The sequence below is a fragment of the Ricinus communis genome, chromosome 6 (assembly GCF_019578655.1).
Source record: "Ricinus communis isolate WT05 ecotype wild-type chromosome 6, ASM1957865v1, whole genome shotgun sequence".
In the NCBI taxonomy this organism is placed as follows: Eukaryota; Viridiplantae; Streptophyta; class Magnoliopsida; order Malpighiales; family Euphorbiaceae; genus Ricinus; species Ricinus communis.
The window spans coordinates 12862422-12882782 of NC_063261.1; the positions used below are offsets into that span (position 1 = coordinate 12862422).

General features: G+C 31.8%; 1 protein-coding gene across 5 annotated transcripts; it reads right to left on the reverse strand.

The window, feature by feature from the left end:
• Positions 1 to 236: 236 nt before the first annotated feature.
• Positions 237 to 14498, reverse strand: LOC8279006 (dihydrolipoyllysine-residue acetyltransferase component 1 of pyruvate dehydrogenase complex, mitochondrial). 5 transcript variants are annotated; one of them, XR_007216332.1, is made up of 25 exons: positions 14264 to 14498; positions 14035 to 14176; positions 13757 to 13807; positions 13236 to 13290; positions 13132 to 13165; positions 12957 to 13003; positions 12807 to 12851; positions 12619 to 12692; positions 12199 to 12268; positions 11603 to 11785; positions 11491 to 11497; positions 11295 to 11364; positions 8518 to 8587; positions 7906 to 8301; positions 6000 to 6060; positions 5878 to 5922; positions 5698 to 5781; positions 2637 to 2713; positions 2464 to 2526; positions 1985 to 2055; positions 1829 to 1889; positions 1359 to 1419; positions 1194 to 1274; positions 512 to 697; positions 237 to 431 (listed from the first exon to the last, which is right to left on the reverse strand). XR_007216332.1 is itself a non-coding variant. In XM_015723922.3 (24 exons), the coding sequence occupies exons 2-24, from the start codon at positions 14142 to 14144 to the stop codon at positions 639 to 641; spliced, it is 1917 nt and encodes a 638-aa protein (XP_015579408.1). In that variant the 5' UTR covers positions 14145 to 14176; positions 14264 to 14498; the 3' UTR covers positions 237 to 638. The 5 variants fall into 5 exon arrangements, 1 of the variants encoding a protein (XP_015579408.1); XR_001535756.3 differs by having other exon boundaries at positions 571 to 697; positions 11295 to 11368; positions 11453 to 11497; XR_001535755.3 differs by having other exon boundaries at positions 11295 to 11368; positions 11453 to 11497.
• Positions 14499 to 20361: the final 5863 nt, after the last annotated feature.

Sequence of the window (20361 nt, forward strand, 5' to 3'; positions counted from 1 at the left end):
ATAGCAAACAAAATTGCATTGGAGCTAAATGGCAACAAGTAATAAAGTTTAGGAGTCAAGTTGTAACTTCTGTCCACATTTTGAATTTTGTACGACATTTCAAATTTTTCTACAACCGTACAAATAAAAGCTTAAAAAAGCATTATTCTCAATAGTTTAAAAGCTCAAACAGCACATGTTAAGAACTTAATTGCATCAATCACTGCCAACAATGGTGACATAAAGACACTGTTGTGTTGCATATAAGAAAAACATATATTTTTATTTATTCAACTGTGAACAATTTATTGATTCAACTATGTATACCTCTGTTGTACATTATTCTTTCTTCAAATAAACCAAATTTGCAGCACAATCTTCAGACGAAAAACACTGAAAATCTTGTAATATTGGAAGTTTGATACATGGCAAAATCTTGCATGGATCGACACCTGAACAATCAGAGCACTAACTAATATCAAGATGAGTTCATCAAACGGAGATATTTAGTAAGAGTGCACGGCTAAATCACCGTTAAAAGACACTTCTTGAAACTTGAACAAATTGGGGTATCTCGGAAAATTCCCTAACCAGCTTGAGCACAGCATCCTCTGTCATGGCTTATTATTTGAAAAGCCAATTGTTAGTTCGAGGGCCCCTCATAGAAGAAGTCGCCGAATATCACTGAAGTTAGATCGCAAAGCTGACAGAAATGCACCTGCATAGAAAATAACTACAAGTTCAATAATCACAAACCTAGCATCAGATATCACTGCCAACTTTGCCGTGTGGCAGCAGAAGCAGCATTGCTAAGATGTGATTTAGCTCCTTTTAGAGCCAATGATCAAACAAAACGAACAATAGCCTGAAAAAGGCAATACGACCTTATCATTGATTTTCATTACTAGCAAGACAAAGAAGGAAAAATATGAAGATTTCTCAAATTCTCAGGTCCATTGGTGGTCTTCACATAATTGTATCACCTCAACATTCATGGAAGACCTTGTCATTAACAGAGTAAGGGGCGTTTCTTTTGCAGCCTAGCCTTTATAACGATATCCTCTACGAATGAGTTCCCATAAGTTACCAACATAACTAAGCAGAAGGTTAGACCCAAAGGGAATCAAACCTCAAAATTCTCTGCCAGATAAAGCACTAACATTTTTAGTATACCTCCCCATTTCAATAATAAGAAACATTATAGCATTACAGACCTCCGACTTTGCCATCAAAAACACGATGATCAGCAGATAAAGTCAAGGTCATCTTGGTGACCACTGCAGGCTTCTCACACCCTGGTAGAAAGCAAATCCATATTACATTTTTCAGTCAAAAAGCATCTTATTTATATGGGGCAGAAACTACAAGCAGCTACTAACCATCACTTCCAAGTAGTGGCTCAACAACTTTGTTCCCTCTACCAACTGCTAGGATGCCCGCCTGAAATTTCGTAAAGTAGATTTTTTACACCATCAGGGATGAGCCAACAATAACAATGCCAAACAATCATTATAATTTTTTAATACACTTTATAAAAACTAAGAGCGATTAATCCTAATACTGTTCATAATAGATTTTCAACCACCAATGTTCAAGACACGAAAAAAGATATTTATAAGATATTAAGAACAATGGAGTTTGAAATAATAAGAATTTAGCATTATGTGCTCATAACATCATGCTTTCATTAATGGCGATAAAACACTTTCAGAAAACCTTTCTTGGGATTTTCAAGACATAGTTCAAATAGCAAACCAATTTCAATGCACATAGAGACCAAAGAAACCAACAGTTGTTTGTTTATAGCAAGAAATAGTGTATGCATCAAATACAGGACTAGAACAAGAACCTGCGGAGGATTTATAATTGCAGCGAAATGGTCCACTGGATACATTCCCAGGTTTGAAATGCTGCGTCACAATTAGAAGTTAAGTTTCACAGTTATCTTTTAAATAGAAAAGGGAAAGAGAGAGAGAAAAAGATGAATAAAGACAAACTTGCATACCTGAAAGTCCCTCCTTGGAACTCATTTGGAGTAAGCTTCCCCGCCCTAGCTCTTTCAGCTAGTTGCTTGACCTGAAGGTCCAAGTTCTCAAGCAAATGGGAAAAAGATAACGATGATAGCAAAAATCAAGAATTTCAAACTTGACAAAGTAAAATATTGCTAATAATTAGATTTTCTTTTTAAGCAAAAGGAAGAAGAAAATAAGGATGAATTCAAAAATGGCCTGAAACCATTCTATTCTAAGGGAAGGGAGAACAAATATAACTACACATTTTCAATAGATCAGGTGAGATATGGTTTGTGACTTTGTGTAATAAGACAGGCTGATTCCATCTTCTTCCCCTGACATAGTAAGCCAGCATAATTGTATCGGAGAGAGAGAGACAGCACACTGAAGTACTAGTCTCATGCAGTTATCTTTTAGACTAATGGATTCCACATGAAGATATTAAATGGATAAAATATCAAAGTTTCCCTACCTCTGCAGAGATTGACGAAATGGATTTCTGGTCTGCATTCCTAACAATTGGAGTCATTAGACCCTGTGATATAAAATAAGAAATAATGAAGCCATATGTTTTCTTTTATCAGAACAGAATGAAGCCAGATGTTTTCTAGACATTAAATAACAGAGCATTATCAGCACACATACCTTCTCAGTGGCAACTGCTATTGATATGTCAACAGAATCACAGAAAACTATTTCCCCTTTATCCTCATTCCAATATGCTGCAATGACAGATGCAATCAGATTTTCAGTACTAGAAATTCATGCTATAAGACAGTAAGAGTAGCTTTCTCATTTCTCTTCTTTTGCTGCTTGTGAGGGGGAAGAGACCTAATGCCATGGAATCCAAAATACTCTATAGTTTGTATCATTTCAAAATTTTCCAAGAGATATAGTTATAAGTTCAATCCAATAAAAACTCTTTTCTGGTTTTGTATGATATAAACAAAGAGTCGCCTTCATATATTATGATTGCCACGATCCTATACGACATCAAAATCCATCACTTATTTCTGCATCTGAGCTACAAACTCAAATTTTGACAGAGTTTTCATTGTTGCTTTGTTATGGGTGCTTTATAACAATTAGTAGAGAAAGGATATACATTAGACAATTTAGAAAACTAATTTGTAGGTTGGTTTGCATTGTGATATAATCTGTAGATTTAATAAGAGAAAATGTAAGGAATGAAACCAGAGTACTACTGTTTAGATGTTGCTGGAGGAAGATCCAGCTGCCTGCTACTTAACCTCAGGTATTATCAGATGAATGAAAAAAGAACTCCAGCATTTGATCACTAAAGTTTTCATGTTAATTCACCAATCATTAACAAATGAGATTTTTTAATGGGTTGAAGAACTAAATAAGAATCTTGTATTTCTAGAGAATCAAAGTGTTAACTTGGCAAATCAAGGACAGAGATGGCAGGAAATTAAAAACGGGGTTCAGAATTGTTATAACTAAAACGAGATTGGAGCTATTTTCCAACTGCAATAGTAATAAGAAATGCTACCAGGGACAGTATTTAAAAAAAAATTAAAAGAAAGTTCACAAAAGCGAGTTAAAGGGAGTCTTAACAATGATGAAGGTGACTGAAACATTGTAACCAAAACTTGGATAGGTTGCAAGTGCAATCTTTACTTTTTAATAGACAAATATATAGTTAACAGTGGTAATATTCTGAAAAGAAATTAAAATCAATTAATATATGATAATAGTTTTTTATTAGCATAACAATAGTATATATACTTTTTTCCAAATATTTAAAAATATACATACTATCATTTATAAATATTAAAAAGAATTAAAATAAATAAACAAAACTATAAAATAATGGGATAATTACTATTTGCCCCCTGTATTTTTCCATATTATACTAGTTACCTCCTAACATTTGAGAAATATATTTTTTCATCCTTCTGTTAAGTAATTTTATACTAAAAACCCTTTCCGTCAGAGTTTTTGTAAAAATTCGTTAATTAGGTTTGATTTTATACTATTTGCCCCCTGATTTTTTGTTGTAATATACAAATTGCTCCTTATATTTTATTTATTGCATAAACTTCCCTTTCATTTTGAAAATCAATGCAATTAAAGAACTAAATTGATAAAACAAATATAATTTGATCCTCAAACTTATCAAAGTTAAATTTCTACTGTAACAAAATTAATTATAAGAATAATATCTATTTTATTTTAATAATTTAAAGCTAAATTATATGAAATTTTTAATATTTTGATTAATATAAGTACTTTTAAGATATTTAAATTTTATTAGAATTTAATTATGCTAAAAATTAGAGTAATTAAAGAATACTAGTTATTTATTTTTATACAAATACTAAAATTGATTTTTGCATAAATATTAGACAAGGAGTTTTTAGTATAATAAATAAATTACAAGGGGCAATATGTATATTACACCAAAGATCGGGGCAAATAGTATAAAACCAAACCTAGTTAACGATTGTTTAACGAAAATTCTGACCAAATGAGTTTTTAGAATAAAATAACAAAATAGAAGGATGAAAATATATACTTTTCAAATGTTAGGGAGTAACTAGTATAATATGAAAAAACACAGGGGCAAATAGTAATTACCCCTAAAATAATTGCAGCATTTGAGATTAATATTCAATACTGTAACATTTTATTTTATTATTTCAAGTGATCATTATATCAATTATTATAATTTACCCCCATTGCCGGTAAATGCATTTTTTATTTAATAATTAAAAGATACATGGAATGTGTGCGTCAGACAGACAGAAAAAGCAAGGAAAAAAAAGCAGTATACTGGAAGAAAAGTTTTCTTTGTGAAAGTTTAGCTGAAGCAGCAAGGGGTATTACCTGCAGAATAACTTGCCAGTTTTCTGCAGCTTTTCAAAGAAAAAAGATGAGCTGAAACAGATCTAACATTTTATTCAGTAAAACTTGGATACTTTGAATACCATTTATATAATTTTACAGGCTTTCAACTCTAAAAGCAATATTTTCGACTTCAGTAATTAGCATGTAGATATAAGAAAAGAATCAGGAAAAGAGGAAAAACTTTAAGGAACCAAATGCATCAAGAGTACGTAAAAAGGCCCTTTTATGCTATATTTAGTATTAATACTCAGATTTTTCAATCCCTTTAACATATTATTGATATAGAGGTTTGGAGTGGAGCAACAACTTCCAATGGAGTTATTAGAATTCTTAGTTGGTAATTAAATAGGTGCTATATATCAGAGGCTTGCACATAAATTACATCTGTTAGGGCTGAAATCCTTTTTTACCTCACCTATTGAACTCAACAGACCAAAAGTACGCCACAAGCATACTACAACATAGTGGTTTTGTCATTGCATTTGTTCATTTTAAACATGAAAAATATTCAACCAGCAGCAAAGAGCCAACCAAATTTAGCAGGGTGTGAAACAAAAATAAATAGCAGCAGGCATAATTTCCATTTTCTTAATAGAAAATGGCAGGCTAGTGGAGGAGGAAGGGCATACTGTTTCCCCCTGAATCCTTCATAAGAGGACCCTTAGAAGCTGTTAGCCCTTACTCCATTTCTGAGTAGAAATGCAGGCCATATTCTCTAAGGATGCTCTGGGAGGTTGCTATTATTTATTATGTTCCAGATCAGCAAACAAATCTTAGTTTTGAAACTACTGTCTGGAATAATATCTCAAGCAATTAACAGTTACATATTTCTTACCATTAGCTTCTGGTACATTTCTCAGAGCAATTGCAACAGCTTTGATAACAATATCATTTACTGATACTTTGATATCATGATGCTCTGTCAATTGAGGAAAACATTGATGTATAAGCAATCCACCAAATTGTTGGTGTCCATAGAAACAAAGCAACAAACTGAAAAGTTTGAATTCTATACCTTTGAGCTCCTTTCTGAAAGAAATAAGAGGATCCAGTATAACATCTGAAACGCACCACTAACGGAATTAGGCCAAAGATTATATGTTAAAAAGAGAAATAGACTACTAAATAAAATTGCACCTGTTGATAAATATAGGTGTGGTGTAGTCTGTTTTGACTCCAATAACCTTCTTGCTATAACCTGAAAATTTAACACTGAGTTGAACATAAACAGAACTCATAGCAAACTGTAGGCGAAATTTATACCAAATTATATTTTGAGCCATGTGTAGTTAATTTTTCTTTGATAAGGTGCATGACCCAAGAACAGAGGAAGAATGCAGAAGAAACCCCCAAAAGAATATTAGGAAAGGAGGGGAGAAAAAGTAAGCATCTAAAACATCCAAAAAATTCAATAAGGGGTGGAACTAGACACAGGTAGTAGCAAAATTTATCATATATCATAAACAAGCAAAAGCTCAACATAACTGCACCAGGCTTTCATTCCAAATATCAGAAAGAGCATTCATACATTGCAACTTCATGCTAAAACTCATTTGACAAGAGTAAAATGCCGAAATGAGTCATGATGACATACACAACCCATATAAATTTCTTATCTAGAAAAGTAAGATTCTACTAGTCCGCAAAGGGTAAAAAGAAGATGGAACTTGGTATCTGGCTAAGGCAAGAACTAAGAAGTCAAATATTAAAATAGCATATACCTACTTCCACAACCAATATTTCTAATCCATAGCCCCATCAATAGCTTATCAATTCAGCAAAATAAACACCACTAGATAACTGCTTTTTCCATCTTCTTTTCCCTTTCAGAAGTTGTGTTCTATCTCACCATCTCTGTCCTCTTGAACTCCATCCACACTGATAAAATACTGCACTATTCAGGTCCCCTAGACTCTGCATTACAATAATATGTAAGATTTTCTTGATCTCCTTCTCCAAAGATCTTGTACGTCAATCCAACAGACTATTATTGATAACCCCTATAAAGTTACTCTTTCTATGTATAGTTTGAATGATCCTCTGCTCATAACAGTAATTGTTGATATATGATTACTCAAAAATATAAAAACTTTCAAAAGAGATGATAGAAATAGAAGCAACATTTTCTGCAAAAATTCCTCTTGATTTCTCATGAATAAATGAAATTGATACATCAACATTTAATCTAATCGGGTCCAAATTGTCTAGTTCTCATCACATCTGAACCTCAGTTCTCTAATAGTAAAAATGTTTAAATTTTATGCTAAAATATTTTCAAACCTTATTTAATTCTTATCTCAAAGAATTAAAGGTCTTTCATTTCCTATCTTCACAATAAACAGAAAGGAAACAAACGGAGGTTTTTCTGATTTTCTTTTAAAAAAGAAAAAAGAGATGGCAACCTAATCTATCTATGCGACCTTCAAATTCTTCCGCACATAAAAACAAAAGGTTGGAAATCAAGTTGCAGGTTTGAAAGCTATAAAAGATGGATTCAAATAAAGGGTAACATTAATAAACAAGTAAACCATATACCAAATTGAAAAGGGATAGTTTAGGTAGTCAATTCAATTATTAGCAATTTTGCTGTCGAAATAGCTTCACCCTATTAAATAATGTTACAGACAGACAGATAACTGAACAAGGAAAAACAAACACATTATGATGCCGCAATATAATGATTAATGAATATAAATGTCCTAAATTAACAGTATTGAAAGTTGGATCAAATGTATTCAAGATGACATTGGTGAGAATGGGTGTGGGTATGTACCCAAGTAGGCAAACATGCGATGCACGACAAGATCCTTTTGAATTCCAAATCATAAAAATGATTTTTATGTTTTGCCTACACACCATCTACATCACCTGTAGTAAAGGGATGCTTCATTTTATTCTAGGATACATGGAAATATATATTCAAAGCTGTCTAACCACTGTTCAAAATTTTCACCAAGTAGATAAAAGGGGTCACAAGTGGGAGAGAAAAAGGAAGAAAAAAAAAAAAGCTATTTGCTCTCCTTTCAAATGTAAATTGACCCACCTTGCGAATTTGAGTATTTGGAATATCTTCAAAAGAATCTGATTGCTGCGACTGAGGTTCTGGCAAAACTGTGGTTGAAGCATACGGGCCTTTTTGAGGTGATGGGGCTTCTTTCTCCTTAGGAACAGATTTTTTTGAAGATCCCTTTCCTGCTTTAATTGCAGCCAACACATCAATCTTTAGAAGAGTGCCAAAAGGGCCTGATGCCTTTAATGTTGATGCATCCAATCCATACTCTGAAATAAGCAACCTAGCAGAGGGGCTGATCCTGGAAAAACTTGGCTTTTCTTCTCTAGTTTCATCCTTTGAATCATGCCGGGTAAATTTTTCTTCCTTAACCTCCATGCCATTACTAATGGAAGTCTTTACAGTTTCAATATCATTTGGATCTTCAACCTGGAAAAACAAACACCATCAATGATCTAACCTCCTTCAAGTGATTAACACTTCAACACAAGTTAGAGGCAGATGAAATTACAATGTTTTCACATATGAAACATCCATCTAAGAACTGAACTTGGAAACTACCCACTACTAATTTAAGGAAGAGAATAACAGCCCAACTTTACTTCATACCATTAGTTACTCATATACACAGTAAATGAAACTTACTGTGAGTGCAATAGGTTGTCCTACAGCCACATCCTTTGAACCTTCAGGTGCCAGTATCTTAGCCAAATACCTGCATTCAATATTCCACTTAGCATTGCGTTAAAAATCAGCTACAGTAGATTTCTATGAAAATAGACATGATTAAAGAGATTAAGCAAAATACAGCACGAGGGCACAAACCCATGCAAAACTGGGGATCACTTGCAACGCAAGAAGTCATTCAATCCCACAGCAGCAAGTATATCTATAAAAATTTCTTGCTGAAACAGAAACCAGTGCGCAAAGCCCGATATCTTTGTGCATTGTAAGAGACAATTCCTCCCTCAAAATCTCTCTTTTCATTTACTAAATGTGTATAAAGAATGAATAACTATTTTTTTCAGCAAATATCAAGGTGGACTCTAACAGGTTCAGTTACAACATTTGCAACTTGGTGGGTTTAACCACAACAGCCTTTTATATATATGCAATAATGCTTGTGACAACTTAACTAATAAATCATTTATGAGGAAAAAGAGAAAATTGAACAAACAAACCTATTTTTAAATCTCCATTGTCCAAATGGAAAATCAAAATAAATAAATAAATAAATTGAAAAGTAAAAAACTGCAAAATGAAAATAAAAACTGTCTTTTACTTAAACAGCCCCTGAGCCTCCTAAAAATGTCAACACAAGAACTTTGAAAAAGCATATGTAGAACATATTCAGCTGTTCTCTTTTAACTAAAGTTGTCACATGCATCATTAGAAATATAGGATTTGATAACTATGACCTTGCCCTTTCATTGAAGATTGTCCACCCCATCTTTCCAAATTAACCTCCATGCTTACCTATCCCTATCTCACATATAGATTTATTAGTAATGACTAATGAGCCAGCTACAAAATTTGTCATCAAATCAAAACACCCTCCTGCACTAATCCTTCATTCACAGCCATATCGTATACTAGATAAGAAGAATATAAAGAAAATCTTCAAGTCACAATCTTGAGATATCTAACTAGATTACGTTCCCAGACACACTTCCATGGAGTGAAACAGGCAATTATTCAATACTCTCTTAAATTTCAACATCCTGCACCAGAAATAAGAGTCTCAAAAATCAGATCTAGATGAGAATCTCAACACCATAGATCATGCTGAAACAAGGGTAATCCCCAAATATCCAGTTACTTTGAAACCCAAGCACTAACAGAAGCCATTTTGATAGTAACAACCATCCCCCAAAAATAAACTCTTGCAATAATGAATCTAAAACACTTGACAAGATCTCTCTTGAACAAAGACATATACTTTGTACCTAGAATTATCCTTCTCACAGGTTCCTAATTGCTCCCCCCATACAATATGATGTTATACCAACTTAACATCCTATCCAACCTCATAGAAAGCTTTTCCAGAGGACTTCAATCAACCTATTTTCCAGTAACCCGAGGAACGTAATATATCAGAAAAACTTACTAGAACAGGTATCATTATACAAATATGCCTTCCTCCTCAAGATAGATGATGACATTTCTATCAAGAATTCTTGTTTCCAAAAATTATTTCACAATAGTAAACCATTAGGTATACCAGCAGATTAGGAATAAGAGAACAAGGAGAGAAAGAAACAATACAATCCTTAATTGTGAGATACTAAATTCCAAGCACAACCTACATTAGAAACTTAAGCCCATATATATACAAGTACGCTAACCATACATAAAAGAAAAATAAAATAAGTCCCTTAAACAAAATACAACCTAAATAAAACAAAAGAGAGAGGGGTCAACTGAAATAACTTATATCATAAAGATTATAAGCATCAGCGCCTGGTGTTGCTTCCTAGAAGCCACCCATCACTGGTACATCCAGAGGAATCATTCCACTTTAGCTCAAATTGACCATCAGCAGTTCAGCAACAGAATACATCATAATGCATTGAAGTGCACATTTAAGTAATGGTAATAACAGATTATGCACCTCAACGTGTCAACAAAGAAAATTTCAGAAATCGTCAGTTCCCCTTCCATCCTTGTCCCAATTGGCTGCTTTAGATAATATCTGGCTAAGAACTTCCATATTTGCAATGGATGTCCTGAATACCATTTTCAAAAGGTTCATATGGAGTAATACTGTTCCATTACCTGTTATTATTTCCACATTTTTTACACTTCAGAAGGAGATTAAAATTCGGAAAGCTTATGCCTAACCTTATGCGAAATTAAAATCTCGGGTGATTGCAACACTTATAGAATTTGGTGAACATGCGATTGTATCCATAACAGAAAAATCAGCTACAGCCGACATCGTACTTCTATTTGATAGCCATGAAAATCATAGCAATATCCTATAGAAATTTCATGGATTAGTTTCCATGAAACCCCCTCACGACCCAGAAGGATATAGTAATAATGAAAGAGGTACTCTAAGCACTGCCTACATTACCTTCACTATAGAACATTCTTTTTCTACTTCCCATATTGATCAGATATTAAAAGAGAAAAAACAAAACAATCTTCAAGGCAAAGTCAATTGTTTATCTAGCACCCACTAATCTGATAGTGCAGAGAACATCTTTGAGTGGTTTTCTCTTGGTCAAACTCAATCTGCTTTTTCTTGGTACATCAGATATTAGGAAGTAAAACAAAATATGCCTAATTTTAACTTTAAGTTTTATGTATCTTGATTAAACCATGTATGCTCCCTTAAATGATATCAGTTGACTGAACTATTATTTAAAAGTTATTTCAAGTAACTAGAAATACATAAACTTTAAGTACAAGAATATTACCCCTCTTCAAGACATTCAAATTCAAGGGTGGCTTTATCTGTCTCTATCTCACATATAACATCTCCCACTTCTATCTGTAAAGAAAAGAGATAAGTGCCAAGAAAACAAGGCATGATGATATGATCAAATGATTCTACAACTTATGCTAACAAATGAACCTTGTCTCCTTCTTTCTTTCTCCACTTGGCGATATTACCTTGGTTCTATAGAAGAACATAGAAAAGCATTTCTTAGTGTTTGCAGGAACATAGAAAATTCAGCACAAATGCTGCCAGACACAGCTCAAATCTTGGTCCATACTTTCTTACCATTGTTGGTGATAGTGCTGGCATTTCAAGAAAAACATGAGGGGGAAGTTCAGACGTGTTGATCCTAGCAGATTTGCTTCCCACATCTTCACCTTTGGCATCCTGCTCAGCTGATTTTCCCTCTTTAATCTCTGCTCCACTACTATCAACAGGGACATTTTGGATGTCATCTTCATTCTCAACCTTGTGAGAATAAAATAAGTGTCAATAACCTGCTACTTGAATGATAGCTATTCTTAATAAGCATTATTGAGAAAGTATAAAACAGAAACATTAATACCAAACAGCTCTTGCGAACAGCAGGAAATAATTGTTTAAGCGAATTCAAATATCCTCAAGCACACTCTTACAAAAAATTAATAAAGGAAAAACAAAAGTATACAAGCAACAAAAGTGAACAGCCAAAAAAGAAAACAATTAATTAAAAATGTTATACTTCTCTTAGATTTCTTTACGAGAAGAGAATTTTCTTGGTGCCAAAGCAGTTGCTTTCCCATTGTAAGAATAGAACTAGACTAACATACGTGTGAAAACTTTTTTCAGGGATAAAGGCAATGTTTAGAAGTGATTAAACAAAGTTAATTATCAAAATTTACCGTTATGGCAATGGGTTGTCCAACAGGTACATCCTTTGAACCTTCCGGTGTCAGTATCTTTGCCAAAAATCTGCATTTGAAAAATGAATATCAACAAAATAAAATAAGTTCAATGATCGATTTAAAGTAAGAAAGCAAAGTAACTAACGGTTGCACTCTCGTCTAAAAGTAATGAATAAAGTATGTAACAAATTACAGAAATAATAATACTGCTAGAAAGAATATTCCAAAAATAGTAATACTGCTAGAAAGAATATTCCAAATAAGTCCTTCATGGATGTCAATTCCAACAGCAACGCATACCCAAAGTTTGATGAAAAGTACAAAAGAATTAGATTAGAACATTGCAAAAGAAGAAATAAAGCAATTTTTTGCATCAAAAGAAGAAAAAGATAGGGCAGTCAAGAAAGAGGAAATTACCCCTCTTCAAGACTTTCAAATTCAAGTGTAGCTTTGTCTGTCTCTATTTCACACAGTACATCACCCACTTCTATCTGTTAGATTGGTTCAACAATGCAAAATCAGAGGACAGGAATCTAATCAACAAATTACAACCCATTAATTCATGCGAAAGGATTTATTTTAAACTTAATACAAATAAAACTCACCTTATCTCCTTCTTTCTTCCTCCATTTTGCAACGTTACCTTGTGTCTGCACAAAAGAAAGCAAGCACAATATTGACTTCTTGTAGAAGAGAAGAAAGTCCAAGGAAAAGAGAGACGGAACTGCTGGATGGTATATTATCCCATAGCTCACCATAGTAGGAGATAAAGCTGGCATTCCAATGACCATATGCGATGGCTCTGAAAGAGGAAAGATAGTCGGTGATAAATATAAACATAGCCATCAAGAAAAATCATTTTATCACAACCATACATCTAACTACACACAAATACAGAGTGTTAACTAATGAAATAATGATAAATTGTACCTGAAGATGAGAAATGACGAACACCAATTCCCAACTGCAAAATAAAGAGACAATAGAAAAATCACACATATCTAATTGGTAAAACTGAAAAGCTTAATACAAACCTTGAGCTTCAAAAATTTATCGTGTACTCCAGTGATCATGAAAATCGAAGTAGGCCTGGTTGTATAATCATCAGTGAATTACCAGCAAAATGAAACAAACAAACAAAAAAGAGAACTTAATGCAGATGTGCTAGGTTGGTCAAAGAAACTTGAAAATGTACAATTATTTACATGGCCATTGCCGTTGTGAAGGGTTAAGCAGCATGAATTAAGGAAACAACCTAAACTAAAATTGCTTGGAAAATACAATCACCAAAACTCTTTTATTGACACTGGGTTAAGTTATTCTATACCAACAACCTAAGCAATAATGTGTTGTCCAATGGTTGCAATGAGTTCTAACTGTCTAGTTATGAATTTGGACTCCCTTTACCGATTTTTTTCAACTTGTAATAACTGAAATAAAATGGTCAATAACAATAACAAAATTTTATACAGAAGCTTGATATGAAGGTAACCTTAAAACAGTTGTAGCACACTTGATGATTTAAAAAGAAAATGGAGAATTAATAGATACTAACCTTAAATAAAAATCATTGCCATCCACAAAAGAGTGTTTCGCACCAGAACAGCTACATAAAAAAGTGGATAATAAGCAAGGACATAGTCAGCTACTTAGAGTTATTAAGAGAAGTATCAAATAAAAGAAGCAATAATAATTCCATTAAAACAAAATCAATTCATAATTTTGACTTCTTTAAGCAATTTTGACCCAAAAGCTCATTTCAAAATCTCAAAGCCAAATCAACTATTAACTTTAATTTACCGGTGTAATATAATCTTGAAGAAATGTACTTACATTGCACAGCGCGTGACGGATCGAGAGGAGGTGGAAAGAACGCGAGTTTTGAGGAGGAGGGAAGGAGCGCGTGAGATCATCATCTGATGTCTGAGCCGCGAAAACGCCATTTATGTTCCTACTCTTTCTTTCTTCAACTAGTCTGCAGAGAGAAGGAAAAAAATGTAAAAAGAAAACAAAAAATTGCAGTTTAAAGACTCTTAATGGAGATATAGAAAGAGAGGTTTACTGAGAAAATCAGTGCGTTAGAAGAGTCTTGATTGGCACCCAAAGCCGTTAATTTTCTTCCATGATGATTTAAAAATCCATCCCCGATCTCACTTGGGGGTGATGATTGATTACTGAATTGGTGGGTTCTTTACCGGTTTGAGTGATGGCACTCAATTGGGAAATAAGGTATGGAAAAGTAAGCGAGCCAGAGAATCGCAATGGGTATACACAGCGGAAGAGAGAGTCAGATTTCTTTTCCTTTTTAGAAAAAAAAAGTGGTATGGTTTTTTTGCCCCTTAACATTTATAGCTAGGAGCACATTTGCCCTTGAACTACTTTTAAGCGCGAATAAGCCATTAAAGTTTTAAAAATCTATAGTCTAAGCCCTTCATTTAGCAATAAACTAACTCTTATTTAAAGTTGATAAAGAAAGGGTCAATTTTTCTCCTAAATTTATGTCAAAATATTAAATATATCCAATTTAAATTTTTTTCAGCAAATAACTCCCTAAACTTTTGTCCAATAGTCAAATACATCTAATTTGAACTTTTTCAGTAAATAACCCCTTAAACTTGTGTGCGATGGTCAAATACACTTAATTAAGAAATAATATTTATTTTACTAATTTACTAATACAATATCTAGTGACATATTATACAAAAGCGTGTTTGAAAAAATTTAAAATTCAAATTTAATTAATCTCAAATGACGAGTTATAGATTTATTTGTTAAAGACGTTGAAATTTGACTTATTTAATAATTATAATTTTAGGGTCAATTAAATTTAAATTTTAGATTTTTTCAAATACTCTTTTTTATAGTGCGTCACTAGATATTGCATCAGTGAATTAATGAAATAAATATTATTTTTAGTTTTTATAATTCATTAAGACCTAAAAATCTAATATTATTTCACTTTTAAAAAGGTTTAAATGAGTGTATTTGATCCTTGGAAATAAGTTTATAGAGCTATTTGCTAAAAAAGTTTAAATTGAATGTATCTGATCACTGGATATAAGTTCAGAGGGCTATTTGCTGAAAAAGTTAACCCATTGTCTATTTATTTTTTATTTCTTTTAGAAGTAGGATCCATCGTAAATGCCACATCAACCATATTCTTTTTCTTTCTACAATACCAACACCTTATTATACTTTTTTTCTCTCTTTACAAAACTTTTACTTACACTAATATATGAAAAGTCAAAAGATACCATCCTCGAGAGTAGGATTTTCTGTGTGAACAAGAACCTGAAATAAAAGAAATTGTCTATTGAAGCTGTAAATTTTAAAACTACTTTTAGCAATGCAATTATAACACCACTAGTACTACTTCAACATCGAGTATTGTTCAAAAAGATCTTTATGAACGGCAATTCTTTCCAAAGTCAAGGTTTTTATTCATTTATTTATTCATTCTTTTTAAATGTAATTCTTTTTTTCAATTTCTTATGCATATAAAAGCATGCAATCACTGTTGTATAAAGCCATCCAATAACAAAGTGAGGCAACATATATATGTTCTCGATAAAATGAAGGCTATCACAATTCCAAGTAATGAAGGCCATCACAATCCCAAACATTTATAAGATCTACTTTGTAGTTATTAATTATTATCTATGACCATGAAAGGACATGTTATATATGATAAATATCTTTTAACATTTTTTAACTGAAAATTCTTATAAGATAATATCTTTATTTTTGTTAATCTTGTTATTTTCATCTATTTACCTACTTGCATAGCAACTACTGTAATTCATTTGCTAAACAAAGATAATTGTTTCTTGAAGTAATTCTGCATTTTAACTGTTTTTTCTACATATTAATAGTTTTATTTAAAAGATTCAAAAAGAAAAGAGATATGAAAATTACGGAGAGAGAGAGAGTAAAGAAGAAAGAAGAAAGAAGAAGTATTTTGTTGATGTGGCATTTATGATAGGTCTTACTTTTAAAAGAAACAAAAAAAATATGGATGTCAATTTTAAATAACAAAGTTAGTTTTTCTGTTAAATTGAAGGCTTAGATTATAGATTTTTAAAACTTTAATGGCTTATTTGTATTAAAAAATAATTTAAGAGCAATGTATTCCTAGTGAAAAAGGTGTTGCTTTAATAGATGTCCCAATTGAATTTTTTAGCCATGCAAAGCAAATGGAAACATTCCATGCCAATATTTATATGTCATTTGCATTTTCTATACAATCTTTTTAACATTCTTGTTTGCGGCTTCGTTTGCCCCATTCATCTTTTAGCAAAAAGAAGATGAATTGTGATGCTTGATTTTGAATTGGTCGTATATTTCTGTCATAAATTTATTACAAAAAGATTTAGCATTATTTGTGATAATCATCTTAAAAAGACCATATCTACAAATTCTGTTATGCTTGATAAAGTTAATCACTACATCTTCGGTTATATGAGCATATGAGGCTGCTTCCACCCATTTAGTAAAAGCAGTCTATTGCTACCAAAATGAATCTATGCTCATTTGATGCCTCTGACACTATTGGTTTATCCCATCCAAACTCCACATGGAAAAAGGCTAAGTTGTTACCATTACGTGAATATGTAAAGCATTAATCTCATTCGCACAAATTTGACATTTATGGCACCTTCTCACATATGTTATACAATCTAACTCCTCTTTCAACCAATAATATCCCATTCTTAGGATTTTTCAAGTCAAGTTATGCCGTCCAAGGTGAGTTATTCAAAAATCCTAATGGACTTCTTCTATTAATCTTTGTGCTTGACGATCATCGACACATCTGATTAAGGTGGTATCATAATTTCTCTTATATAAAACATCTCTACTTAAAAAGAATCCTAAAGACAATTGTTGAATGGTCTTTTATCATTCTCTAATGCCTCCAACAGATAACTTCTATATTTAATATATTGCTTGATATCATGGTACCAAGTCTTGCCATATAGTTCATGTTCTATATTGGAACAATAAGCATGAACTCCTTTTATTTCTATTTTAATTGGAGGCATTTTTCCACAAGTATATACTTTAAACATGGCAGCTAACATAGTCAAAGCATTAGCAATTTGGTTCTCAATTCGAGATATATGATCGGGTTTAATACTTAAAATTCTTGGTGAATATAAGGATGTAATCTTGATAAGGAATGAGTTTTGAATCCTCGATTTTCCATTCACCCTTCAAATGGTTAATTACTAAAGTTGAATCTCTAAATACTTCTAAACATTTGATTTTTATATCAATCATTACTTGGACTCCTAGAGTGCATGTTTCATATTATGGTACATTATTAGGGCAATCAAAGTACAACTTAGTTGTAATAGAGTAATATATTTTATCTAGCGATATCTAATCTTATCCCATGTCTTAAAGTATTTGAAGTGTCGTCAAACTTTTGTTAAAGTATGCCCTAAAGATAAGGAGTTGTCAAGTGATCTATTTTAATTTATACATTATAATTGATGGCATTTAATTATACTAAAAGTATTGTTTGACTCTTAATGGTACAAGTAGTTATAATATTATCAAAGAATAATCCAAATTATTAAAAATGAACACCATGGAATATAAACATAAATGTAAGAGAAATTATAAAGCCAGTTTAAAATGATGAGGTTCTCATTACATACGTTCCTAAACTTCATTCATAGTCAATGTTTGATCAAGAATTAGATATTGATTGTTGGATATTAATCAAATGTTCGAGACTACCATAATGTGTTATCACTTACTTGTGAAGTGAGTAATCTATCTTAAAAGGTTGAGGAATAAGGATTCTGAGATAAGCATATGGGTGCTTGTTACAAGAACAAGTTCATTGAGCATGACCTCACTGAGTAGTCCATATGAAATTTATCCTAAGTGTCTATAGACAATAATCTTATGACAATCATGTAAGATGTGATCTTTAGACTTGAGATAATAGTATATTATCTCATATGAGGATTATTATACTTTAATATTGTCTTATGTTCTCCTATCTATGGAGTGCTCAAGGGATAGTCATTGGGTATTGTAAGAGTCATATGAAGACAATAAGTTATCAATAAAGAATGTATTGCCTAAGGTAAAATGTCATGGGACCTTATCCAAGTAATTCTTAATATGCTTTTCATAAGGAAATCATTGGCCTAGGTTGTATAAATGAATATTATGAAAAGTGTTTTATAAATTTTATTCAAAATGTTATATGCAATTGTCAAGAACAAATATTATTACTTCAATTATAGAGTTGACACTTACATCCACACTCTATGAATTAATTGGAAAAGAAGTACAATGAAATGATTGAATTACATTATAAGATTGTTACTATAAAGATTGATTAAAGTACTTTAATCATTTCTACATATTTATATAGTCAAAATGCATTGCTAGATGCCCTATGAATATGGATTAAATTAATTAGAGAATGGACATTGAAATAAGAAAGTCTAATTCATAATCCATATTCATTGCCAATATATTAGAAACCTTTTGAGTCATAAGTGAGGACTAAAATAAGACTTTAAGCATTGGGCTTCAGCTCATATATATAGCCCTAATTAAATATTAATTAATTAAGAGCTAATAAGCCTTGTATAATGGGCTTATTACGGATTTATTTTTCATAAATTAAAACTTAATTAATCAAAGTATAATTAGAAAAATAAAAATCCAACTTAATGTAAGTTATGATTTTATAGTAATCCTAAACCTTTAAGGACTTTGATTCAAAGGTCATATATATAGAAAGAGATGCATAGGGCGACAAGGATTGATGTCTTTTTTGAGAAAAAAATATTTTCTTGAGAAGAATGCCCTAGGTGAATCAATCAATAAGATTAAATAATTCATCGCCCTTGCTTGGAACTAGCATTAAATCTCGTGCATCTTTTCTCAATCTCTTAAAAGTTGTTTAAGAGATCTTTGCTTAGAAGTTTGTGTGGACCATTAAAAGAGACTGGTCATTTAAGTAGTTTTTAAATGCATCAATCATTCTTGAAGAATCAAGAATCAATAAAGCTAGAAGTACTCCTCGGAATTGGCGGCATACTCCCTTTGTAAGCCATCTCCATCTTTTGCTTGTGTTGTGTTTATGGCTATTTTATATTAATGAGATTCTTGGTGGGAATTGAATATTTTTTATTTTAATTTTGTTACGCCTTTTCTTATGTTTTAATATCAATTTCCAACAGTGGTATCAGAGTCTCCATTTATTAATTTAGTCATAATAGTTACATAATTATTAATTGATCATAAGCATGCAAATCTGAATTTTTTTTTTGTTATTTTAGAGATTTCATGGGTTGCCATAGCCATACTTTTAAATTTGGGTGATTCTTATTGTATATGAATCCTAAGGGATAAAACTTATCATCTAAAAGTTTGTAGAATTTTTGGATCTTTTTTTTATTATGGTTTGGATGTTGGGAGTCCATGACATGTGCATAGATATCTTTGATATGATCGTCAACACCCAATCTCTAATCAAATTTGGATGGGTAACTTAATTAAAATAAATGCATGGCTAATTATTACAATAAATCTTCTTGAATATTTGTGCAGAACAATTTAGAATTAGATTCTTGATGATCAAAGCAAAATCATACATACATTACACATCATAAGGATTTGGCATGTGCATGTGTGTATGGCTTTTGATTTGATTTAATTTTGGATAGGTATGAATATATGATGTAAAATATGAATAATGAACCTTTAGATTTCTAAAAATTTAAGGTTTGATCTTCGTGAACACTATATATGCACACAACATATAAATCAAGTATTGATTTGATTAGTTATGTGCATACATGGGTTTGCTTGTGGAATTCGACATGTGTGTCTATTCTTAGTTTAATAGCAAGCCTTTTAAGAAAGAACATCATATTTAGATCATGCAAAAAATGAGTTCTTGAAGCAATCTTAAAGATTGATTTAAGTCTTGATCATGTTCATTGCATAGTTGCCTTGTTTATTGATGATTGTCATGTGAATCTTGATTATCTCTGATTGTTTGATAGAAAATTTGATTTCTTGATGGTGGATGTTGATGAATCTTGATAAACTCAATTAATTCTAAAATTAGTGTCATTAATTAACCTTGTTATATTTTTAAATCTTGTTAAATAAGGAGTTTTCTTATTT

Bases quoted from the DNA above. Each gene is read 5' to 3' on its own strand.
- LOC8279006 (XM_015723922.3), bottom strand. From the start codon at position 14,144: ATGGCGTTTTCGCGGCTCAGACATCAGATGATGATCTCACGCGCTCCT. The intron at 5,923-5,999 runs GTGCAATTTTAT...GGTGCGTTTCAG, and splicing joins ACACCTATATTTATCAACAG to ATGTTATACTGGATCCTCTT. The intron at 2,527-2,636 runs GTATGTGTGCTG...TTTATATCACAG, and splicing joins TAGCAGTTGCCACTGAGAAG to GGTCTAATGACTCCAATTGT.